This window comes from Rhodnius prolixus, unplaced genomic scaffold (genome assembly GCF_049639745.1).
Source record: "Rhodnius prolixus isolate KJV_2025 unplaced genomic scaffold, Rpr scaffold_3, whole genome shotgun sequence".
Classification (NCBI taxonomy): Eukaryota; Metazoa; Arthropoda; class Insecta; order Hemiptera; family Reduviidae; genus Rhodnius; species Rhodnius prolixus.
Genome location: NW_027411603.1, coordinates 10,774,229 through 10,792,693, shown reverse-complemented (window position 1 = coordinate 10,792,693; position 18,465 = coordinate 10,774,229). Strand labels below are relative to the sequence as shown.

General features: G+C 30.9%; 4 protein-coding genes and 1 long non-coding RNA gene across 12 annotated transcripts; 2 read left to right on the top strand and 3 right to left on the bottom strand.

Moving 5' to 3' along the window:
* Window positions 1–386: 386 nt before the first annotated feature.
* Window positions 387–4,691, bottom strand: LOC141453184 (uncharacterized). Of its 5 annotated transcripts, none has more exons than XR_012457822.1 (4): window positions 4,463–4,691; window positions 1,829–1,992; window positions 693–974; window positions 387–587 (listed from the first exon to the last, which is right to left on the bottom strand). It is a non-coding gene; the product is annotated as an uncharacterized lncRNA (long non-coding RNA). The 5 variants fall into 5 exon arrangements; XR_012457819.1 differs by lacking the exon at window positions 4,463–4,691 and adding an exon at window positions 2,201–2,452; XR_012457817.1 differs by lacking the exon at window positions 4,463–4,691 and adding an exon at window positions 2,201–2,452 and having other exon boundaries at window positions 1,829–1,988.
* On the top strand, window positions 2,616–4,250 carry RpL29 (ribosomal protein L29). The gene is made up of 4 exons (XM_074126038.1): window positions 2,616–2,700; window positions 2,901–2,952; window positions 3,270–3,334; window positions 4,055–4,250. Exons 2-4 carry the CDS (start codon window positions 2,916–2,918, stop codon window positions 4,169–4,171), a joined length of 219 nt encoding a protein of 72 aa, XP_073982139.1. The 5' UTR covers window positions 2,616–2,700; window positions 2,901–2,915; the 3' UTR covers window positions 4,172–4,250.
* Window positions 4,692–4,849: 158 nt separating the features above from the next.
* Window positions 4,850–14,644, top strand: LOC141453178 (PRKR-interacting protein 1 homolog). The gene is made up of 3 exons (XM_074126033.1): window positions 4,850–5,029; window positions 5,200–5,379; window positions 5,825–14,644. The coding sequence occupies exons 1-3, from the start codon at window positions 4,907–4,909 to the stop codon at window positions 6,056–6,058; spliced, it is 537 nt and encodes a 178-aa protein (XP_073982134.1). The 5' UTR covers window positions 4,850–4,906; the 3' UTR covers window positions 6,059–14,644.
* Window positions 7,018–9,827, bottom strand: LOC141453172 (uncharacterized). The gene is made up of 6 exons (XM_074126021.1): window positions 9,651–9,827; window positions 9,364–9,558; window positions 8,984–9,139; window positions 8,241–8,324; window positions 7,240–7,371; window positions 7,018–7,168 (listed from the first exon to the last, which is right to left on the bottom strand). The coding sequence occupies exons 1-6, from the start codon at window positions 9,825–9,827 to the stop codon at window positions 7,124–7,126; spliced, it is 789 nt and encodes a 262-aa protein (XP_073982122.1). The 3' UTR covers window positions 7,018–7,123.
* Window positions 11,060–18,378, bottom strand: sad (Cytochrome P450 family protein sad). Of its 4 annotated transcripts, none has more exons than XM_074126007.1 (9): window positions 18,245–18,378; window positions 16,263–16,370; window positions 14,729–15,314; window positions 14,460–14,644; window positions 14,145–14,348; window positions 13,642–13,775; window positions 12,308–12,499; window positions 11,757–11,972; window positions 11,060–11,511 (listed from the first exon to the last, which is right to left on the bottom strand). In XM_074126007.1, the coding sequence occupies exons 3-9, from the start codon at window positions 15,094–15,096 to the stop codon at window positions 11,404–11,406; spliced, it is 1,407 nt and encodes a 468-aa protein (XP_073982108.1). In that variant the 5' UTR covers window positions 15,097–15,314; window positions 16,263–16,370; window positions 18,245–18,378; the 3' UTR covers window positions 11,060–11,403. The 4 variants fall into 4 exon arrangements, with proteins under 4 accessions (XP_073982108.1, XP_073982107.1, XP_073982109.1 ...); XM_074126006.1 differs by lacking the exon at window positions 18,245–18,378 and adding an exon at window positions 16,947–18,018; XM_074126008.1 differs by lacking the exon at window positions 16,263–16,370 and having other exon boundaries at window positions 18,245–18,354.
* Between the last annotated feature and the right edge of the window lie 87 nt (window positions 18,379–18,465).

The window sequence follows — 18,465 nt, the reverse complement described above, 5'->3', positions numbered from 1 at the left end:
TTGGATGAGATAGTACGCTAAAAGGAATATTGTGAATTCTTTGACTTAATGAAAATTAATATGAAATAAAACCGAAAGGAGTGTTTTGATATTTAAGAAAATCGCATTAAATTAAAGAAATGAAAAAAGGGATTAGTTGCGTAAACTGAATTCCCAAGCGGAGATCATGGGTTTGAATCCAGCTGCTGGCTCTTAGATTTTCTCTTCTTAGGAGCTTTTTACAGCTCACTGTCCGGCGATGGACAAGGTCTGTAACGATAATTGTCCGGAGGCTGGCAGTGCACTGAAAAAAGCTCCGGGCGCCAGTAACTTTAGGTATTGTTAAATACAAAATTAAAATTAATTGAAAAGTGGTTGGAAAAAATGACTCGCACTACTTTCCTTGCCTATAATAATATTTATTTTATTTTTTTAAAGATTTTTACATTACAAATTATAGTAAAATATAGATACCAATAGCGTCATCCGTCTGCCAGAGTTCACTGTGTAAATTTGAAAACATTATCCTGAAATTGTATATTTTCCTTTAATAAGTGCTTATATTTTATGAATTAGGTATATGTATATCGCTCAGGCGCCCTGACCTACTTTATACAGAAAAAAAATTCATTTAAAACAATAGTTAATTATGAAAGCAGTGCATGATTTCTAAACAAAAATGTTTTATTACTAACCCAGTGTTATTTGGTTACCTCGTGTAATTGTGCAGATTAGCTGAATGTCGCCAATCTCCTTGGAAACTTTTTGAATCATTGCGCTGCAAAAATTCCAATATAATTGTTTTTTTTCTTTCAAGAGATACAAAACTTGTGGAAATTAGATCTCTGCAGCCATTGCTTATTTTTATTTTATTTTAAAACATAATTATGTCAAATGCTTGCTTTTTGGTCGTAATTATTTAGGCTAAAGAGTTCAGTGAGCCGAAGATTAGAAGACGGAAATTTAGTGAAGGGGAAATCAGATAACGTTTGCACCTGAAACATCAGAAAACAGAATTAAAAAAATAAATGAAGGCAAATTTTAAGATAAGGGAAAAGTAGACAAAAGAATGTCTCCCTTGGTAATTTAAGTCTTTCTTCACTAAACTTTTATATTTTTCCAATTTTAGCGATTCGTGTGACTTGTTTGGAGAAATGAAAGAAGCAGGACAGTGAGAGAAAATCTAAAGGTCAGCAGCTGGATTCGAACCCAGGTCCTCCGCGTGGGAATCCAATACGCTAACCGCATAGCTAATCCCATCCCTAGGTAGTTTTATCACCATTATTTTGCGAGAGTACCTATGACTTCTCCAAGTACTACTATGATTTTGAATAGCGTATGTCAGAATGCTATTAAAGTAAGTGTAGGTGGCCTATTACGTTGTTGACCTGTAGTAATTAAATGTTCCAAATTAGTATCGCCACATATTTTTTGTTATACGTTCTTAGACATGTCATTCAGTGACCTACGCTTTGACAATTACCTCCTCTTACTGAGGAGAAATTTGCAGCCTCCGTAAAATCTCCTATCTTAATTTGGGATATCCTTATTACATCTTCGGACTACCTGGGAAGGGCATTTTACCGGTCACCAGAGATTCAACTAAGGAAGAGATTAGCCGAGTGGTTAATCGAATCCCGGATTTCAAGGCGGAGATCACGGGTTCGAATCCAGCTGCTGGTCCTTAGATTTTCTCTTCCTAGGACACCAGAGTGGTCTTCCATGACTATCGGATACTCTACTAGAAACTTCTCTAAAGAATTCCTTTAACTTGGGAAGCTATCGTTAGGTGGAGTTGCGGGGATTAAGTTGCATCACAGCTTGTTTATCCCAACCACCGGCTACTTACCTGGTGAGCCTGGGTAGACAACACCAAGAGTTGGATAAAAGTGTATATAACCTTCCTTTATCCTTTAGTTTTAGTTCATGGTAGTCTTCAAAGTATCTTGATAGGGGTTGGCCCCAGGATAGTTATCCCCAATAGCCGGCTCTAATCCCTCTTCCTAGAACTTTCTTAGAGAAGACACAAGATGTTTAGTTTTAATATCAAGATATTACCAAGGTATGCAGTAGGTTAGGTTGTCGTACCCTACACCAGTGCTTTAATAGATCTATTTGTCTCATGCAGTGTACTCCATAAAAATGTAAATTTAAGTAGAATATTCTTATGTGCGGACGTCAATTAAAAGAACTAAAAGTTTACGGCCAAGCATTTAATCACCTTAAGCATGAAATGCTGGTCATCCCAAAAATTAATTTCTAATTGAATCAAATTGACACACTTTTTCTCATTATGCAAATGTTATTTTTGTCGGATTAAGTGCTAAACACTTACTGCGTTCCATATTGCACAAAGTACACAAATAAAATTTTCGGGTGTAATAATTTTAATACAAAGAGAATTTGGAAGCAGCAACATAAATTATTGACGTTCTCCTTAAATTGTTGACATCAACAACTTCGTAAGCCCCCCTTTCATATATTTTCAAATTATTCGATAAGAGTAAAATAAAAAAACAATAAATTTTCATAAATGTTTTATAAATTAGCTTTAATAAATGTATGTCATATACAACAATTATTTCTATTTTGTAATGACCACGTGTTTGTTAAAATTTCCTAAACTGCTCAATTAGAAGGTTAACCAATGATCAAATAAGAAAGTACGGTCTCAGAGGTTAGGTACTGGTTGTGTACTTGGCTGTAGAAACAAAAGCGCAGGTTCGTTATACAAAATTTTTAATTTTTCGTTGACTGTATAGGTTTTTTGAATACTGACTTTTTTAGTATTTAACTCCATAAAGTCATTTCAGTGATTTATAGAATTTAAATTATATTTGAAAAAAATATAGGTTAAAGTGATCTTATATTTTAATTAAATTTATTTCTATTATCTCTCAAAATTTATCGTGTAATTTCAGGCGAATCTAAGCAGTATGGCGAAGTCAAAGAATCATACCAATCACAACCAAAGTAAGTTTCGTTAAGTTTTTTTTTTTTATTTTCTCTTAAAGTGTTCCATTAAACATATGCATGCTTTGGGACCAAATTTTTGAATGCAAAATTGCTCTACTGGAAGTTTAATAAATATTTAAGGTAAGAAAATTCGAAGAAAGTACCTACCAATTAATTCCTTGTAGAATGGGTCCATTGGTCATTTACTGTTTTCAAATCTTCCTCTTAAGGTGTTTTATGTGTGAAATATATGTTTTAGGATGTGTTATATATATATATATATATATAATATTTAACTGGCTTCAGTTTTCATTTATACATATTTTATTTTTTAGATAGGAAAGCTCATCGCAATGGAATAAAGAAACCAAAGCGATTCAGGCACGAATCAACTCTTGGAGTAAGTTTTTATATGCAATTATAACAATATTATAGCTACTTATTTAACAGAATTCTGTGCTTTTGAATCACTTAAGCTGCTGAAGCAATAAAGAAATAAAAAAAATAAGTGATAAAGCTACGGTAATATGACTTCTTTCACTTTGATATTGTGTCGCATTTAATCTAGCCAGAGTGAATATATGAAACAAATCCGTGTAGTTTAGAAAGCTTTCATACGTGACGCATTGCACTCTCTTCTGTACGTTAAAGTAAAGCAATAACTCTGCTATAATCGAACGGTTGCAGGCAACTATGTACCTTCCCTTGCAGAAAACGTTAAAGGAGCCTTATCCTATTTTGGTTGACCACTTCTTTCGTTGAGCCATCAACCATTCGCTTTGCGGAATGCTTAACTTCCTGCAGAAGGATGTGTGATGTTGAGGTATAACTCTAGCGTTGTGAAAATACATAAAAAAACGCAAGTGTACGAGCAACGTTTCTAATCTCGGTATCTGATGTGTCTATTCCAGAACTATTCTTTTCGAATCTTTCGTTGATGTACTTTCTCAGTGCCCGCTTCAATCCAGCGATTTAAATTTTGTATCAATCAGTAGCAAGTTTTGTTAGTCTTTAAATAAAGCAAATTTAAGATAATAAGTAATTTAATTATTTAATTACTTGAATTTATTTAATTTACTTGAACTTTTATTTTTTGTTGATGCATTTTATTTGATTATAGGTCGATCTTAAGTTTTTGAGAAATATGAGGTTCGCTAAAAAACACAACTTGAAACCTCATCAACAACTTAAACGTGCCGAAATGCGGAGGCAATATAGGAAGAAGCATCAAAAGTGAATTTTAAACGATAATAATTTGTAATATTATCATTTTTAATATGTTTAAATATATTTGCTAAAAATACATTTTTTTTTTTTATGATTTAAGAGTCATTTTTGCCCATAGTTTTTATCAGTGCACTGTCTAACACCAGACAGAGAAGTGTAAGAAGCTCGAGAAAAACTAAGGTTAGCAGCTGGATTCAAATCCGGTATTTCCGCTTGGGGAACGTAATATTGCTGAGCTCTCTTCAACTGACGTGCCTAAATTTTTTTTTAAGCAAGAAAAGTTTCTTCAAAATAGGATTACCTTTCTGAAATTGCACCTCGTGCGTCAGTTCCGGATTGAAAGTCACTTCTGTTGAGGGTGGAAAACTTCAGGAATGGCCCTTTTGTAAAAGAACGCGACGTAAGACCTCGTAATGACCGTACACAAGAAAACATCAATGCAGTTAGGCTTTCGATTATACAGACTCCAAAAGATTCAGCTCGCATAAATGCAGCTGCTCTTCAACTTTCTGACGTAGTGTTCGTCGAAATTTGTACCTAGAGAAAGTAACAAAAAATAATCTGTTGTATGCAGAAAATTTGTTTTTATTATATTATAAAATAGGCATGTTATTCTGCCGCACCCTGTGCAAAGAAATTGATGTAGATATCGATTATCACGAAAATAAAATTGCGGGAGAACCTCATTGTTACCTCCGTTCATTTTTAATAGACGTTTCACAGGTTTACTGGAAACAAGGCAAATATGAACAAAAGTAGTGGAGAAGTAAATTCTGATGAAAAATCAACAGATGAAGAAAAACCAGTGGTTGTTAAAAATGCTACTGGCTTGCAGAGGCTGAAACTGGAAAAATTAATGAAAAATCCTGTAAGTATGATGGATAGTCGATTACATATGTAGTATTTTTTTTTTCTTTAAATGATTTAGTAGAAATGTCTAGTTTTGGCAGTAATGTTGATAGAAATAATATTAATTCTAAATCAAACAATTATATTTGCTTTTGACTTGATTTCGATTATTTCAGTGCCTTTTTCCAGGACAAACCCGTCGTTATACCCGACAGACAAAAAGAAAAAAAACAGCCACATGTCCCTGATTTTGTCAGAAACGTTATGGGGTCTAGTGCAGGAGCTGGAAGCGGAGAATTCCATGTGTATAGGCATTTGAGAAGGAAAGAATATGCAAGGCAGAAATATATACAAGAGAAGGGAGAAAAGGTAAGTTTTTTCCTGTTTTAGTTAGGGTTTCAAAATAGATTCTATCGTCATTTTACTAACATAATGAGGCAGACATTACACTATATATATATATTTTTTTTAATAACTAAGGCGTGGAAACATCCAAGATCATTGTCGCCTAAAGTCTTCAAAGTGCTCTTGCTACCTTTAAGACAGGGCTGTTATAAACATATTCATTGGCAGACTTTAAGCTGAAAGCAGTTTCTAAAAAAATAATATCTAAAATAGTCTAATATAAACTCTTATCCAGGTCCTCAGATTTGGAAGTCGATCGAACTATTGACATTTCGTATTAGACTTCATTTCATACCTTAAGGTAGCTAAATCCCTTCCCTGACCTTTTCTCTTATTCTTTCGTTTCCTTATTTAAACTTGCTAAAATTTCACTTTTTCTGTGTTTTTGATAAATGTTTACTAACTGTAGGCTCTACTTGATGAAGAATATCAACAAAAGTTGGAGGAAAATAAACGCATCGCAGAAGAAAAGACTGCCAAAAAACGGGCGAAGCGATTAAAATTAAAAGATAAATTGAAGAAAAAGAAGTTGAAAGATAAGAAATTAGAAAATAAAGAAAAAGTGCAATCAGATCAGGAAAATTCTAAACAATCAGATGAAAATGTGGAATCATCGGAGAGTAGTGATGAGAAGAACTCTTAAACATTTTGGTGGTTTTTAGAAAATTTATTTTACAAATCATGAAGAAAACATTTGATGTTTATAAATATTTCCGTTATATTCGTTTAAAATCTGAAATAAGTAGAGAACATTTAAATTGCTGTTGTAGGGAAGCCGCTATTGATTTATCATACGGTACAGGACATTACGTGTTATTATTGAGAGCATTTCTGTTTTATTATGTCCACATTATTTAGGTTTTATTCCTTTACGATAGGTTTCTGACATCCCTATCACCTTCATTTAAGTTTACCAACCCAATGAAACTGACTGAACAGCTAAGTTATTTTCGTTAAAGGCACATACGTGTCCTAAACCCGACTCCAGAAAATCTTCTAACTCAGTTTTCAAAGATACGCTACATTTTATCAATAACCTTTACGTCTTAAATCACCTGATCAACAGCGATAGCCTGCTTGCTCAAAGTCCTTCTTACACCTCCATATCTTTTGCATGGTTTTAGTTTTGGTCCTTATGTCAATTGCTGTTGGTAATTGTTTAATTTAAGGTATTATTTATTATATTATAATTATTTATGAAATTAAACTTCACTTTAGTAAGTGTAAAGAATTTCTTATCGTAATTGTTCATAATCATAATTCTCTCTTCGAAGGTGGTTAGAAAAATGAAGTGGGGAAAACCTTGGGGAAGACGATAATTTTTGTGAATGATGTCTATGTCTACGTTAAAATAGCTGTGATATCAAAAACTAGTTGGGGAATTGAAACTTGAAGAAGGACAACGGGTTTTCTTTTTGTTTTTAGAAAAATGCAGATTTTTTTTAAATTACAATTTTTCTATTCTGCAAGTTTTAACACTATCATTAAATGGTTCATCTACATTCTTTAGTTTATGGTAATTATTTATTATTAGTTACGTTTTATTTTTTATTATTATTACTATTATTATAATTATTATTATTATTATTATTATAATTATGAGTCATTACAGGCGTTTTTTAATCTATCGGTAGATGTTAGAAAGTTATATTCAAGAAAGTGTGACATTTTTGTACACACTTGAATATTTTGGAAGTTTTTCTTCTTTCTAAATTTTATTAATGATACATATGGCCACAATTAAGTTTGACACCTGAAATTAAAAGTAATAATTTTAATGAAGGAATATTTCAATGACTCAAATTATACAATTAATTGGCTTACATGAAATATTAAAGAAATGATACTGAGTGGTAAAGCGATCAGATTCAACATTTTTGAAAGTTCAATGATAAAGTTAAAACATCCTCGGCTGTAGGCGTAGTTTTTCGATATGTATTCATTTGAACAAACGCTCTGTTAAAAATAAATAAATAATATGTTATAACTAATAAGTAACAGATCACTTCTTGAATTTACTAAGAGAAATTGTTAGCTGATTACTTATCAAGCATTTTTTGTTAAAGTCCTCCCTGAGAGCACCGATTGTTGGGTTGTTCTCATTTTCTTAGTAAATTGCTTTTTTAATTAGAAGTAACTTACTTCTTCAGGTTGTCACCCAATATCTTTGAAAAAGAGCAACGCACAAATCGGTCGGCAAGGAAAAGAAATAGATCAGTCATTACTAATAATGCAGCTAGAGGAAAAAACATGTTTTTTTGCAATTGTAGAATTTGTTTAATTGTAAATGAATAGAATTATTTGGTCATTTCATCTTTAACTCTTTGGAGCTATAGCCTAAGTAATTGTGTTCCACTAATTTTTCGTTTAATGAGTTAATTTGTGCCTTATACCAAAGCTGCTACAATTAAAAATCAAAACATAAGCAAAGGGTCCTTCTTACGGTAATGAGTAATCAGATCGATCTTTTAAAGGCAGGAAAGCTCCCTGTTTTTCTTTGATTTGGTATTTCGGAGTTTACGCCAGCTAAATTTCTTAAACCAATTAAACATTGATTCTTGGATTGTGTCTTAAATTTATGTTATCATAGCAGGCGTTTTCATAAATAATAAACAAAACTGTCATGAATACCTGGTCTCTCACTTTTTCAAGGGTATCTGCTTCTTAAGCTATAGGTGAAAAGTGGGATATTATCTGTATATTATTAGTTAGGATATTGACTTTGTAGTTATGACAGTTTTTCTATTTCTGATGTTTGTGATAAAACTAAAAAAAATAACTTTGTTTGAGCTTTAAGTTTAACTTAAGGATTAAAAAAAACTAACCAAATTTCCGCCTATACTCGTGTTGCAACAACTGGAAGGTATCTTCTTCCAGTCATCTGCGCTTTCCCAGCCACAACAATGAAACTAAAATTAAATAATTTTCTCTTATTATAAAAAAAAAAAAACAATATTATTGCATGAGATTGCTTTATAATATTATTTTTATTATTATTATTCTAATTTCCTTAGCGTAGAAAAAATTGACAACTATGCCAACTTACAATGTTTGAACATAATTGTATTACTTACAAGTTATGCACCACTTGAGCAATTTAGATTGTAGAAGTAGTGGCCTTCTAAAGCCTAAACCACTGTGACATGAATGATCTATTGTGCCTCCCTAACACCCTTTATTTAAGTTTAAGATTGTGACGTCTGTGGAGTGTAAATTGTTTACATGGAATTAGTGAATTAGAGCTTGAGTTAGCCTGTTAGTCGCTATACCCAAGTACTCTTCAGGCCCTGATCGACTGTCTGGAAGAAGGGGCTCTTCTACTTTTCTTGTGGAGATCCCAGTTTATATTCACCTAATCTGCTTTGTAACAACAAATGTGGGCTGGTGAATATCGTATCTACAAATGCAAGAGGAAGTCCAATCTTTTCTGAACACTAAGAAAGTAGTGTTATTCATTTACGAGTCCTTGATAAAAAATAATGTTTTGAGCGCCAAATTTATTTATTTTACGAGTAAATTATTGCGAGAAACTAGATCATACTTCATTAAATTGTAAAGCAAAACTTACTGTCTCATGAAGACTGTCCCAGCACTGTTGCTGTGCCTCAGTGCAAACCACTTTTGTTTTAAATACATTTATGTTCACATCGTACTTTTTATTGAGAAAGTACCAAACAACCAGTAAAGAAGATGTAAGTAGTACAATTAAAGCGCCTTTTGCGTACTGAAATTAATAATAGATAAACAATTAATCGTAAGCTAACAAGTCCAAATAATTGAAAGATTTCGAAACCTTATTTCATAGATAGTCAAAAGTGCTAATATTTATTTTTTATTAACTGTTTAAATTTTCATTGTATTCTGAAAATTTTCTGTGAAAGTATCACACAAATGAGAACAATTTTTTTTTTCTTCCAAATCATCAGTTTGAATCTACGAATTTCTCACCAAATTAATGCTGCTCTTTATATGCCTCCTTGTAGCATGAAGTCCAAATAATGAAATAATGAAACTTTGTAAAGAAATTAAAAGGAAGTACCCTTTTGTTGATAATGATACCACAGGCCCAAATGTAATTGACACACAATCGTTAAAGTAGATAATGTAGATAATAGATACACTCAATAGCGAAAGCGAAATTATCTGTAACATTATATTAATTAATATTATTCAAATATTCGTTGAGGTTTTAAAATCATTTTGAATTAATTTGAACAAATAGTGATCGTACTTACAGAAGATATAAAAAGTAGTATGCGGAATCCTTTAATACAATTATGTTCAATCGTTAATTTAGATTTTTCCCTATGCGCATGAAGTGTTGACAACTTTTCGATTCTTGCAAGTACCTCTTCATTTTTGGTACCTATTTCAAGGTTTTCTGTTTGGGGGGAAACATATTTTTTTGTCATCTTCTAGAAATGGATGTGACAGTTAGTTTAGCCGAAATGAGTCATATGAAAAAGATCAATCAGCTGTTTTACAGTGAAAAGTGTATAACAATTAACAATTATATATTTTTAAAAAAATTATCCGGAGGCCCACAGTGCACTGTAAAACCTCCAAGTGCCAGCGGCCTCACATGATGCGCCTTAAATTTAAAAAAATCGATCAAATAATATTAAAAAATAATGTAGGTTTTTAAAGTAAAATTTTGTCCACTTACCTAAACATTTTTTTTGTTATATTTATGATTTACCAATAGAAAATAAAGTGTCATTGATTTTATCCAGCACAACGGAGCTAACCACATTTTCGAATAAAAAGAAAGGGTAATTCTGATTAAATATATGTATGTTTATTTAAATACTGAATGCACATTTTGTCTCTTTGTTTACAAAATTCGAAAATTATAAAAAAATGTTTTTAAATACATATTTATAAGTATTAGTTTTCGCCGTTTTAATTGTTGATGTCAATTTGACACTGTGTAAGAAAATAATGTGTAATTGCATCCTACACCTTGCAGGTTACTGAACTTGTAATTTTTAAGAAACTGTTACTGAAAAACTAATTCTAACTAGATGAATCACACTTAAATGTACACTTCTTCATTCCAGTTGTAGAGTAAGTAGAAATTATTGACGATAGCATTACATATTTAGTGAGTCCAGATGCTAACTCAACTTACCACCATTAGTTCCACTTCAATACACCTTGCAAAGCATTAGATTTGTGCACAAGTTAACCAGTAGTAGACGTAGGTCGAAGTGAATTTAATTATGTTTATTAGTAACAACTACTTCGGAATATATTATTCATTCATTTTTTACCAGAAGTACAGCTGGTTTTGTATGTGTGATACGACTAATATCAACAAAACTCCTATTAAATTTTGTTGAAAAGTTGAGCAAAATATTAAGTTGTAAATTTTAACTAAATTGGTATAGTCGTTTTTCTTTCTCTTAGAAGTGAATGGTTGGTTTCTTAATATTTTTGTATTTGTTCAGTACTTGAAGATTTTTTAAAAATATTTTTTACCGTAGTGTACACATAAGTAGCCCGTAATTTTTTATTTCTACATTTAGTATTAAAGCTATAAAATTAAGCTTTCTCATAAAATGTATTTTATTGAGAAGACCAACGGCTGGACCCTTGTCCCTTCGTCGTAAGAAAGGAAATAAGGGGGAAAATATAAACTACATTTGAAATGTCGGGTAGTTTATTGATGATATTAACTACATACATGCAGAAACAATTGATATAAATTAACTTATAAAAAAATGAGGGGTTAGGAACAAATATTGTAATTGAAATTCAAAAATTTATATTTTTTTGTTTCGTCAATATTTTTCTAGTTTTTAATATTATAAAAATAAGTTAGATTCATCTCAATGAAATTCAATATCTAATTTTACAAAATTTTTCAACGTCAATTTTTATTATGAATGCAAAAAAAAAAATTATGAGGCCAATAATTTTGTATAACCAGAATGAAAAGATTGTACGATCTCTTTATAACAAAAATTTGTTATGTGGTATAACAATTCATTTTCTGGATTTTATTTTTATTTTGATCGGTTTTGAAGGTACAGGTACAAGCCTAAGAATCATATCCACTTCTTCTTGGAATTCCAGATCAAACTCAGTTACAATCTGGTGAATATAATTGTGGTTAAAATAATAATAAATAGGAGAAAGTAAAAAATATATTCTTATAATAATGTATAAAAATGTATTATGAAACGAGTTTTAAGAAAAACGCACTCTTCTAAATTTTCCCCATTATTAATTTTAGATATTAGAACGACTTATATTAACATTATCTTGTCCAATTTAAAAAGTGAAAGTGAAAAAAAGGTGGAGCTAACTATACAAAAAAGGCGCACACAAACAAATACCTCTTTGAGAGTGTTGTGAAGTTGCGTTAAGGCTAGAATCTTTCCAATACAGGCTCTTGCTCCCATAGCAAAAGGTAGATAAGCTCTTCTATCAACGACTCCTTCAAAATCTTTACCAACATCGGAACGCATCCAGCGTTCAGGTTTAAAAGAATTGGCTGAAGGATAGATATCATCGTTCCTGCCGGCTGTATAGAGCGAGAGTAATACCATTTCCTTTAAAATAAATAATAATATTTACATTCACTAATCAATATTTATAACATTGAAGGAAAATAGACTTACCTTGGCCACGCCGAATTGAAGAACCTCATTTCCTCATTACTAAACGCAACATAGTAAATTTCTAAACTATTTTACTAAATTATTTTACTTCCTATAATCTTGATAAATATAGTTTGTTTAAAGAAAAGTCAGAAGTAAATATAATTCAAATTTGTTAAAAATCGTTAGTTAAACACATTAAATAATATCCTACTTCCTTAAGTTTTAAATAATATTTAGCTTTAAATTAATATATTAAATAAATAATACACATATTCTATACTTACGCCTTCAGATAAAATATATCCAGAAATATTTGTATCTTCTGGGATCATCCTAGAGATGAAAATTGCAGGAGGGTACATTCTCAAAGTTTCTTTCACCACACTTTTTACGTCAATATCTCCATTTAATAGGGCATTTTGTACGTCCTTACGGCCACTTAAGAGATACAATGACCACTGACTGGTAATGGCAGTCTACGATTATTAATGAGTATTTATTCATATTTAAGACATCATCACAGATAGTTTATTTCAAATGATGTATAGTAGTGCTTGGTACAAAGTTGGCTATTTATATGAAGGAAAACAACAGAAACAAAAGACATTTAAAACAAATTATAATTTGTTATTTTATGTATTTGGAATACTGTGATTGTACAGTTCAATGTGATTGTATTTGTGAAATAATTTGTTATAGACTTGGAGGAGAGGACCCGGGTTTATATTTGTAAGAAATTTTAAATATGTATTCAAATTTCTTAGAAGACTTTTTTTTTACTGGGTAACAACCAAGTGAATAATAAGTTCAAAATAAGAGTGGACATAGGCAGTTTTTTGTGGGCTAAAAGTATATTATAAATATTAAAATAATATATTGTTTTAAAAAGAACTTTTTACTTCCCATAAGTATTGCGATCTGCAAATTGCTTTTTACGCATTTGTATGTAGGTGAGTTTATGCATCTATTTAAGTGTAGGACTACAAAACTCAAAAACAAAAAATGACAGTGCATTCAGATTTATATTTGTTGCAATAGTGATTACATACGATAGAGCTATGTATAACTTTTATTTAAAACAAATTTTCAGGAAAACATATTTAAGGCTATCAAGAGTCTGCCGACGGTCTTGGCGCTTTATCAGATCAGTATATTCTTCATTGTTCTAATGAATAATTGATAATAATATTAAAGAGAAAGCCTTAACAAGAGTTAATAATTAATAAACTTAATAGTCTCATTAGCATCAACGTAAAACACTATGTAATAGTTTCTAAAGTAATTATACAAATAAAAATGAAAAAGAAAATTGTCAAAACTTAGCAGTAAAAATTTGGCAGATAAAAATTAAGGGAGAACAATTGTTTAGATGAAAATTCTTAGCTTTAATCCTTTCCAAGATATCAAAAATTTTGTTGTGATAAAAGATGTTACTATTCTAATTTGACTCCTTATTTAGTGTAATTGTCTTTTTTTCAGGACATAATGTCATGTGTTTATATCGTCATTGTTGTTTCCTGAAACGCTGTACTGTACTTAATAACTGTAAAATTCTTAACTTAAAACAAGTGATTTTAATATAGCTATTATTTTATTCATTTCCAATGTGAAAACTTACTGTATCTCCTGCAGCTAGTATTAAGTCCGCAACAATAGGTACAACGGCACTCAGGGGCAGTTTTTCATTTAACAATTTATCGAGTAAGCCATCAGAAGAACGTTTTTTCATAATTATGTCCACTATTTCATAACCTAAATTATTTAAAAGAAATGTTAAGTTAAATCGTGTAATAAAAAAAAATTAACGTTTTTTACAAAATAATAAAAGATAAACTTTGATAAGCCTTTTAGATTTGAGGTATGAAAGGTGAAGAGCTAGTTGGAAAGAAATGTTCGTCCACATGCACCCAGTCTCATGCTTCTGTTCTTGCTGCACTATATTAGTCGTCTCAAAAAAAAAGTCTCTGATAAAACGTGACTAAATAAACGAAATTAAGTTTTCCAGATATTAACACATTAGTTCTATAGAATAACAATTTAATCCTTCGTCCAATCACTTTGTCATTATTAAATTATAATTAAAATCCTTTTTCAAAAACTGTTATCTAACTAATTACTTACACGCTTCGAGAGAGTTTTGCACTGCTGTTTCAAACTTTTTCCAACCTGGAGCCGAAAGTTTAGCCATCAGCCAAACTGGTTTTCCATTAAGCTCTGCCGTTGTAGCGAATATAGAGTAAAATACTGAAGAAAGCTTATCCACATACATATCGTAAAAATTAATATCTTTTACGTAAGAAGATCCTGCTAAACTACCAATCAAAACTGGAAAATTATATAAAAATGAATTATAATTCATTATAAACAGAGATCCAAAATAATTAATTTTTAATAATTACCACAAGAAAATTTTGTTATAACGCATATTTAACCTACAGGATATGGAATGTCTGTAAAATTCATGTTCAAGGTTTGGTATTTCCTTTCCAACAAAATTTTTCCATCTATTAATTAAATACTTCACTATTTCTTGGTGTACACCGCTTAAATTGGCTATAACATCATTTCTCAAAAAGTATTGATTCATAATTCGGCGATGTACATGCCACTCCTTGCCATCCCTTTAAAAGTTCATTTAAAGATAATTCCATTAACGATATGCACTTAACAAGTTACTAATTGAAATCAAAGAACATTTCGCTTACATAAAAAATAGGCCTCTCTTGCATTTATGAATTTCATTGAATATTATCCACGGTTGTGGCAAAAAGTGTTTAGGATACTTTCCTTCCACTTCGAAAACTTGCCTCATGAGAACTGGGTCGGAAATAAATACAGCTGTAGTGGTTCCCATATTTTCTCTAAATATTGGTCCTAACTTTTTATGGCCATTATCTACATGAAGATGCAATTTAGGGGCAGATCCGTTGGCTAAGATTGTTAACGAAGTCCCAATCAATGGCAATCCTTTTCTCTTGGGAATTTCCTTAAATTGTTTGCTACCACTGATAACATTTTTGATAGTGTGCACTGCATGGCCGTATTGGACGAAAGATTTGTGGCAGAGTTTCATTTTTAAGACTATAACTCAGGCATAAACATTACATCTGTATAATCTTAACTCAAGAAAGAGTCTGTATGTATAAATTATTCATGTAACGAATTTTACTTGCTAATCAGAATAGTCCAGAATTCGATACAAATACAAAGTTCATAATATTCTCTTAGGTTTGTTCTTTCTTTCTCGAATTTTCATCTACGTGCCAATAATTTCATTTTATTTCTTCAAATCTAAAAATTTTAAATACACGTTAAATAAAATAAATGCTTATAATTATATTTTGTTAGGAATTCAAATCGAGTTACTTTTTTTTTTTAAAAAAAAGTCACTTATTTTCTATTTTTAACAAATTCTGCCAGATCTTTATTTCACTGCTAAGAGAAGATAAAATCCACAGAATTATTTTCTCTTACTAGAATATTACTATCGTGTCATTTTGACATTACGTGTGTATGTACGTAAGAGAACATGGCAGCTCAAAAAAGTTTGAACTTTATTTTTCGTTTAATTCTGCCATGAGACAAGAAGTTAAAGATAAGTTTTCTCAAAAAGTGCGACTTTGAAGTGTTTTATTTATTTATTTATTTTTTTTGCATTTTCACCAAAATTGCTCCAGTAGGATGATAACTAATTTAAAGTTTATTTTAAGTGATGCATTTTGAGTGACCTCACTCTTGTATTTGAGACCCGACCAATTTCCTAGAGAACTTTCGCATATTCTGCATGATAATTTAAAAGGTTTACCTATTCCCCCTTGAATTCTCTGAATTTAGTGATGGAGGTATAAAGATAAAAGAACAAAGAGAACTCGAGAACAAGTTCTCCCATCACGAAGTACTAAACCAAAAAAATTTCTTGTCCCTTCTTCATACACTATCGTCAGCAACCCAGCCACAAAAAGCGAATCCACTTCAGTTGGAAACTCAGGCTGTCTCAGGATCTTCCATTATTTTACCTAGTATTTATTTACAGTACATGGAGTTAAGAGGAGTTAAGTTTATATTTCAGATGGTAAATAATAATTTAAAAAATGGATGTCAAGCAAATCATTAAGGACAATTTTTAAAAATATAGTAATAATAAATAAGTTAACTAAACGTTAACGAGGGAGAAACTTATCCAAAATGTGTTAATTTGAATAGTATCTATAACTATTAAATCTTTAATTTATTTATTACCTTGTGGGTTTTACTGACTTGTTTAATTTTGCTCTAGAAATCTAAGGAAGTGGCAGTTAACGACTAAGTAACGGTAAGCCAGATTTTTAGTGCTGTAGTGGTGATAGTCTAGAAAAATCGAAAGAATGCAATTGTACAAAGGGATTTTAAAGTAATTTTCACATGGTTTTTCACTTTGGCCGAACCTTATGAACGTAAAAGAACATCAATAACAAAGGTTTATAAATAAGATAAGCATCCAATATAACACACAAATAGTAAATAATAGCTACTGATCTAGTCTTAAATTGCTCATTAAATTTAGGAAAAGAGTTTTAGTTTAGCAATTGTTTTTTGTTTACGATTTGACCCAATTTTACTCAAAACATTAGTGAAATAGAAAGAGAATGTTTGATGATAATTTTACTTTTATAAACTGAATATAGAAATCTTGTTATATCAAGTCTAATGCGCAAGATTTTTTATTCTTGTAAATATTTTTTAAATCGGAACCTCTAACATGGCAGCAATGACTCAGTCTCGTGAATTATGTAAATACGATTATCTTAAGACTAAATATATTTTATAATTTATTTTAAATTATTATTTTTTGTAATGGAGAAAGAAATTTAAAAATGAAAGCTTCTATGAGAAGCTGGCAATTGAGGATGTAAATCAATTTAATTATTTAAGTATTTTACTTACAACCAATTTTCATTTCTTGAGGATCATATAGAAGAGCTGAAAAGTCAGAGTCCACATTAAATTCAGTTGGATAGCTATTGACGGAGAGTTTGTTGGTATTGTTCAACGAAAGCAAAGTTGAGAATATTTTAGTGTTTGTCGGACGGCTGCGTATGTATGGTGCCCAAGTATGAGGTGGGGGGAGAATGGCAAGAAGAGGTGGAAAAATTATTTAGATATTTTATTAAATCCCTATTTAGATTGCCAAATGGTTCAAGCACCGCAATTACATACACTAAGACAGGGATAAGGCCGAAACTGCTGTGTGGACCCTGACAGTTCGCCATCAGTACATAATTAAAGTGATAAACATTCCAAATTCCAGATTGCCAAGAATTATCGCGATTGAAATGATTGTTTTGGTTTAGTGAAATAGTTAACTGTATTTTAAAATTTAATGTGGGCTACTTACAACGTTCAGAATATTCACGTATGAATCAATCAATTATATTTGCATTATAAAATAAAGTTTTTAGAGGACACAAATGACTCTAATTAGATAATTAGACCGCTAATTATTTAGACAGTAGCCTTCAGTTATCAAGAATAAGAATATTATTCAAGGTAAGAGGTGAGTTTTCTCATCTCTCTTAATTAAAATGGAAATGAATATTTTACGCGTCACATCTTTGGCCATTCCAATATAACAGAAAATTTATGTCATATTCTTATTGTATATAGCAAATACAGAGAAGTAAGATTACTATTTTTCAAAAATGAAAATTTATACGTAGGATCTGTTAGTGTTGAGTAATTGGAAATTGTTAGCCAACTATTTATTGTAGAAGCGCATTGGACTTAGAACTAGATAATGCATTATTAATATTTCGTCTAGGTAGTAATGTAATGAACATATCGTTCAGTGTTTTAAAGTAAACAATAATAATAGATATATGTTGTGCCAATAAATGGAACCCAGTACCCACAATACATATTAGCTTTACAGGTCTCGCCTTTAACCGCTCGGCTACCGTGGCAACCAGTTTTTGTATCCGTAGAAGTACAAATGAATACCAGAGTTTTAGTTACCGGACAATAATATAAAGGTGTACCTGAACATATCGAACCCTCTTTTAAAGTTTATCAAAACAAACTTTAAATAGTCTAGTGTTAATTTAAAGCATAGAAGTAATGGGATGAAAGTGCAAAATCTTTAAGAAATTCAAGGTACGGTGTACTACAATGGGCAAAATCAACGATACATTTGACATTCAGGTAATAACAAATGTTAATGCTTAGTGACTAGACAGACATGATACCTTTTTCATGTTTGGTGATTTAGATGTGAGACAAGATTAGATATATGTTAAAGGAGAAGAGCGACAGAGCTATCTACTCCTCTACATCACTCAGTTCTTACTGAAAGTAAATTGTGGTTACAGCAGAATGTTAGTGCAACCTGGTGGAAAATATATGAACCAATTTGGATTCTTCCTTTGTTATAGTGATTGTGCTGCTACCTTGGAGTGACAGTTCAAAC

Bases quoted from the DNA above. Each gene is read 5' to 3' on its own strand.
- LOC141453172 (XM_074126021.1), bottom strand. From the start codon at position 9,827: ATGACAAAAAAATATGTTTCCCCCCAAACAGAAAACCTTGAAATAGGT. The intron at 9,559-9,650 runs GTAAGTACGATC...ATAATGTTACAG, and splicing joins TACTACTTTTTATATCTTCT to ATAATTTCGCTTTCGCTATT. The intron at 9,140-9,363 runs GTGAGAAATTCG...TATTAATTTCAG, and splicing joins TAAAGAGCAGCATTAATTTG to TACGCAAAAGGCGCTTTAAT.
- LOC141453178 (XM_074126033.1), top strand. From the start codon at position 4,907: ATGAACAAAAGTAGTGGAGAAGTAAATTCTGATGAAAAATCAACAGAT. The intron at 5,030-5,199 runs GTAAGTATGATG...GCCTTTTTCCAG, and splicing joins AAAAATTAATGAAAAATCCT to GACAAACCCGTCGTTATACC. The intron at 5,380-5,824 runs GTAAGTTTTTTC...TACTAACTGTAG, and splicing joins TACAAGAGAAGGGAGAAAAG to GCTCTACTTGATGAAGAATA.
- sad (XM_074126007.1), bottom strand. From the start codon at position 15,096: ATGAAACTCTGCCACAAATCTTTCGTCCAATACGGCCATGCAGTGCAC. The intron at 12,500-13,641 runs GTAAGTTTTCAC...TAATAATCGTAG, and splicing joins TACTAGCTGCAGGAGATACA to ACTGCCATTACCAGTCAGTG. The intron at 11,512-11,756 runs GTATTTGTTTGT...TATATTCACCAG, and splicing joins TTCACAACACTCTCAAAGAG to ATTGTAACTGAGTTTGATCT.
- RpL29 (XM_074126038.1), top strand. From the start codon at position 2,916: ATGGCGAAGTCAAAGAATCATACCAATCACAACCAAA. The intron at 2,953-3,269 runs GTAAGTTTCGTT...TTTATTTTTTAG, and splicing joins TCATACCAATCACAACCAAA to ATAGGAAAGCTCATCGCAAT. The intron at 3,335-4,054 runs GTAAGTTTTTAT...ATTTGATTATAG, and splicing joins GGCACGAATCAACTCTTGGA to GTCGATCTTAAGTTTTTGAG.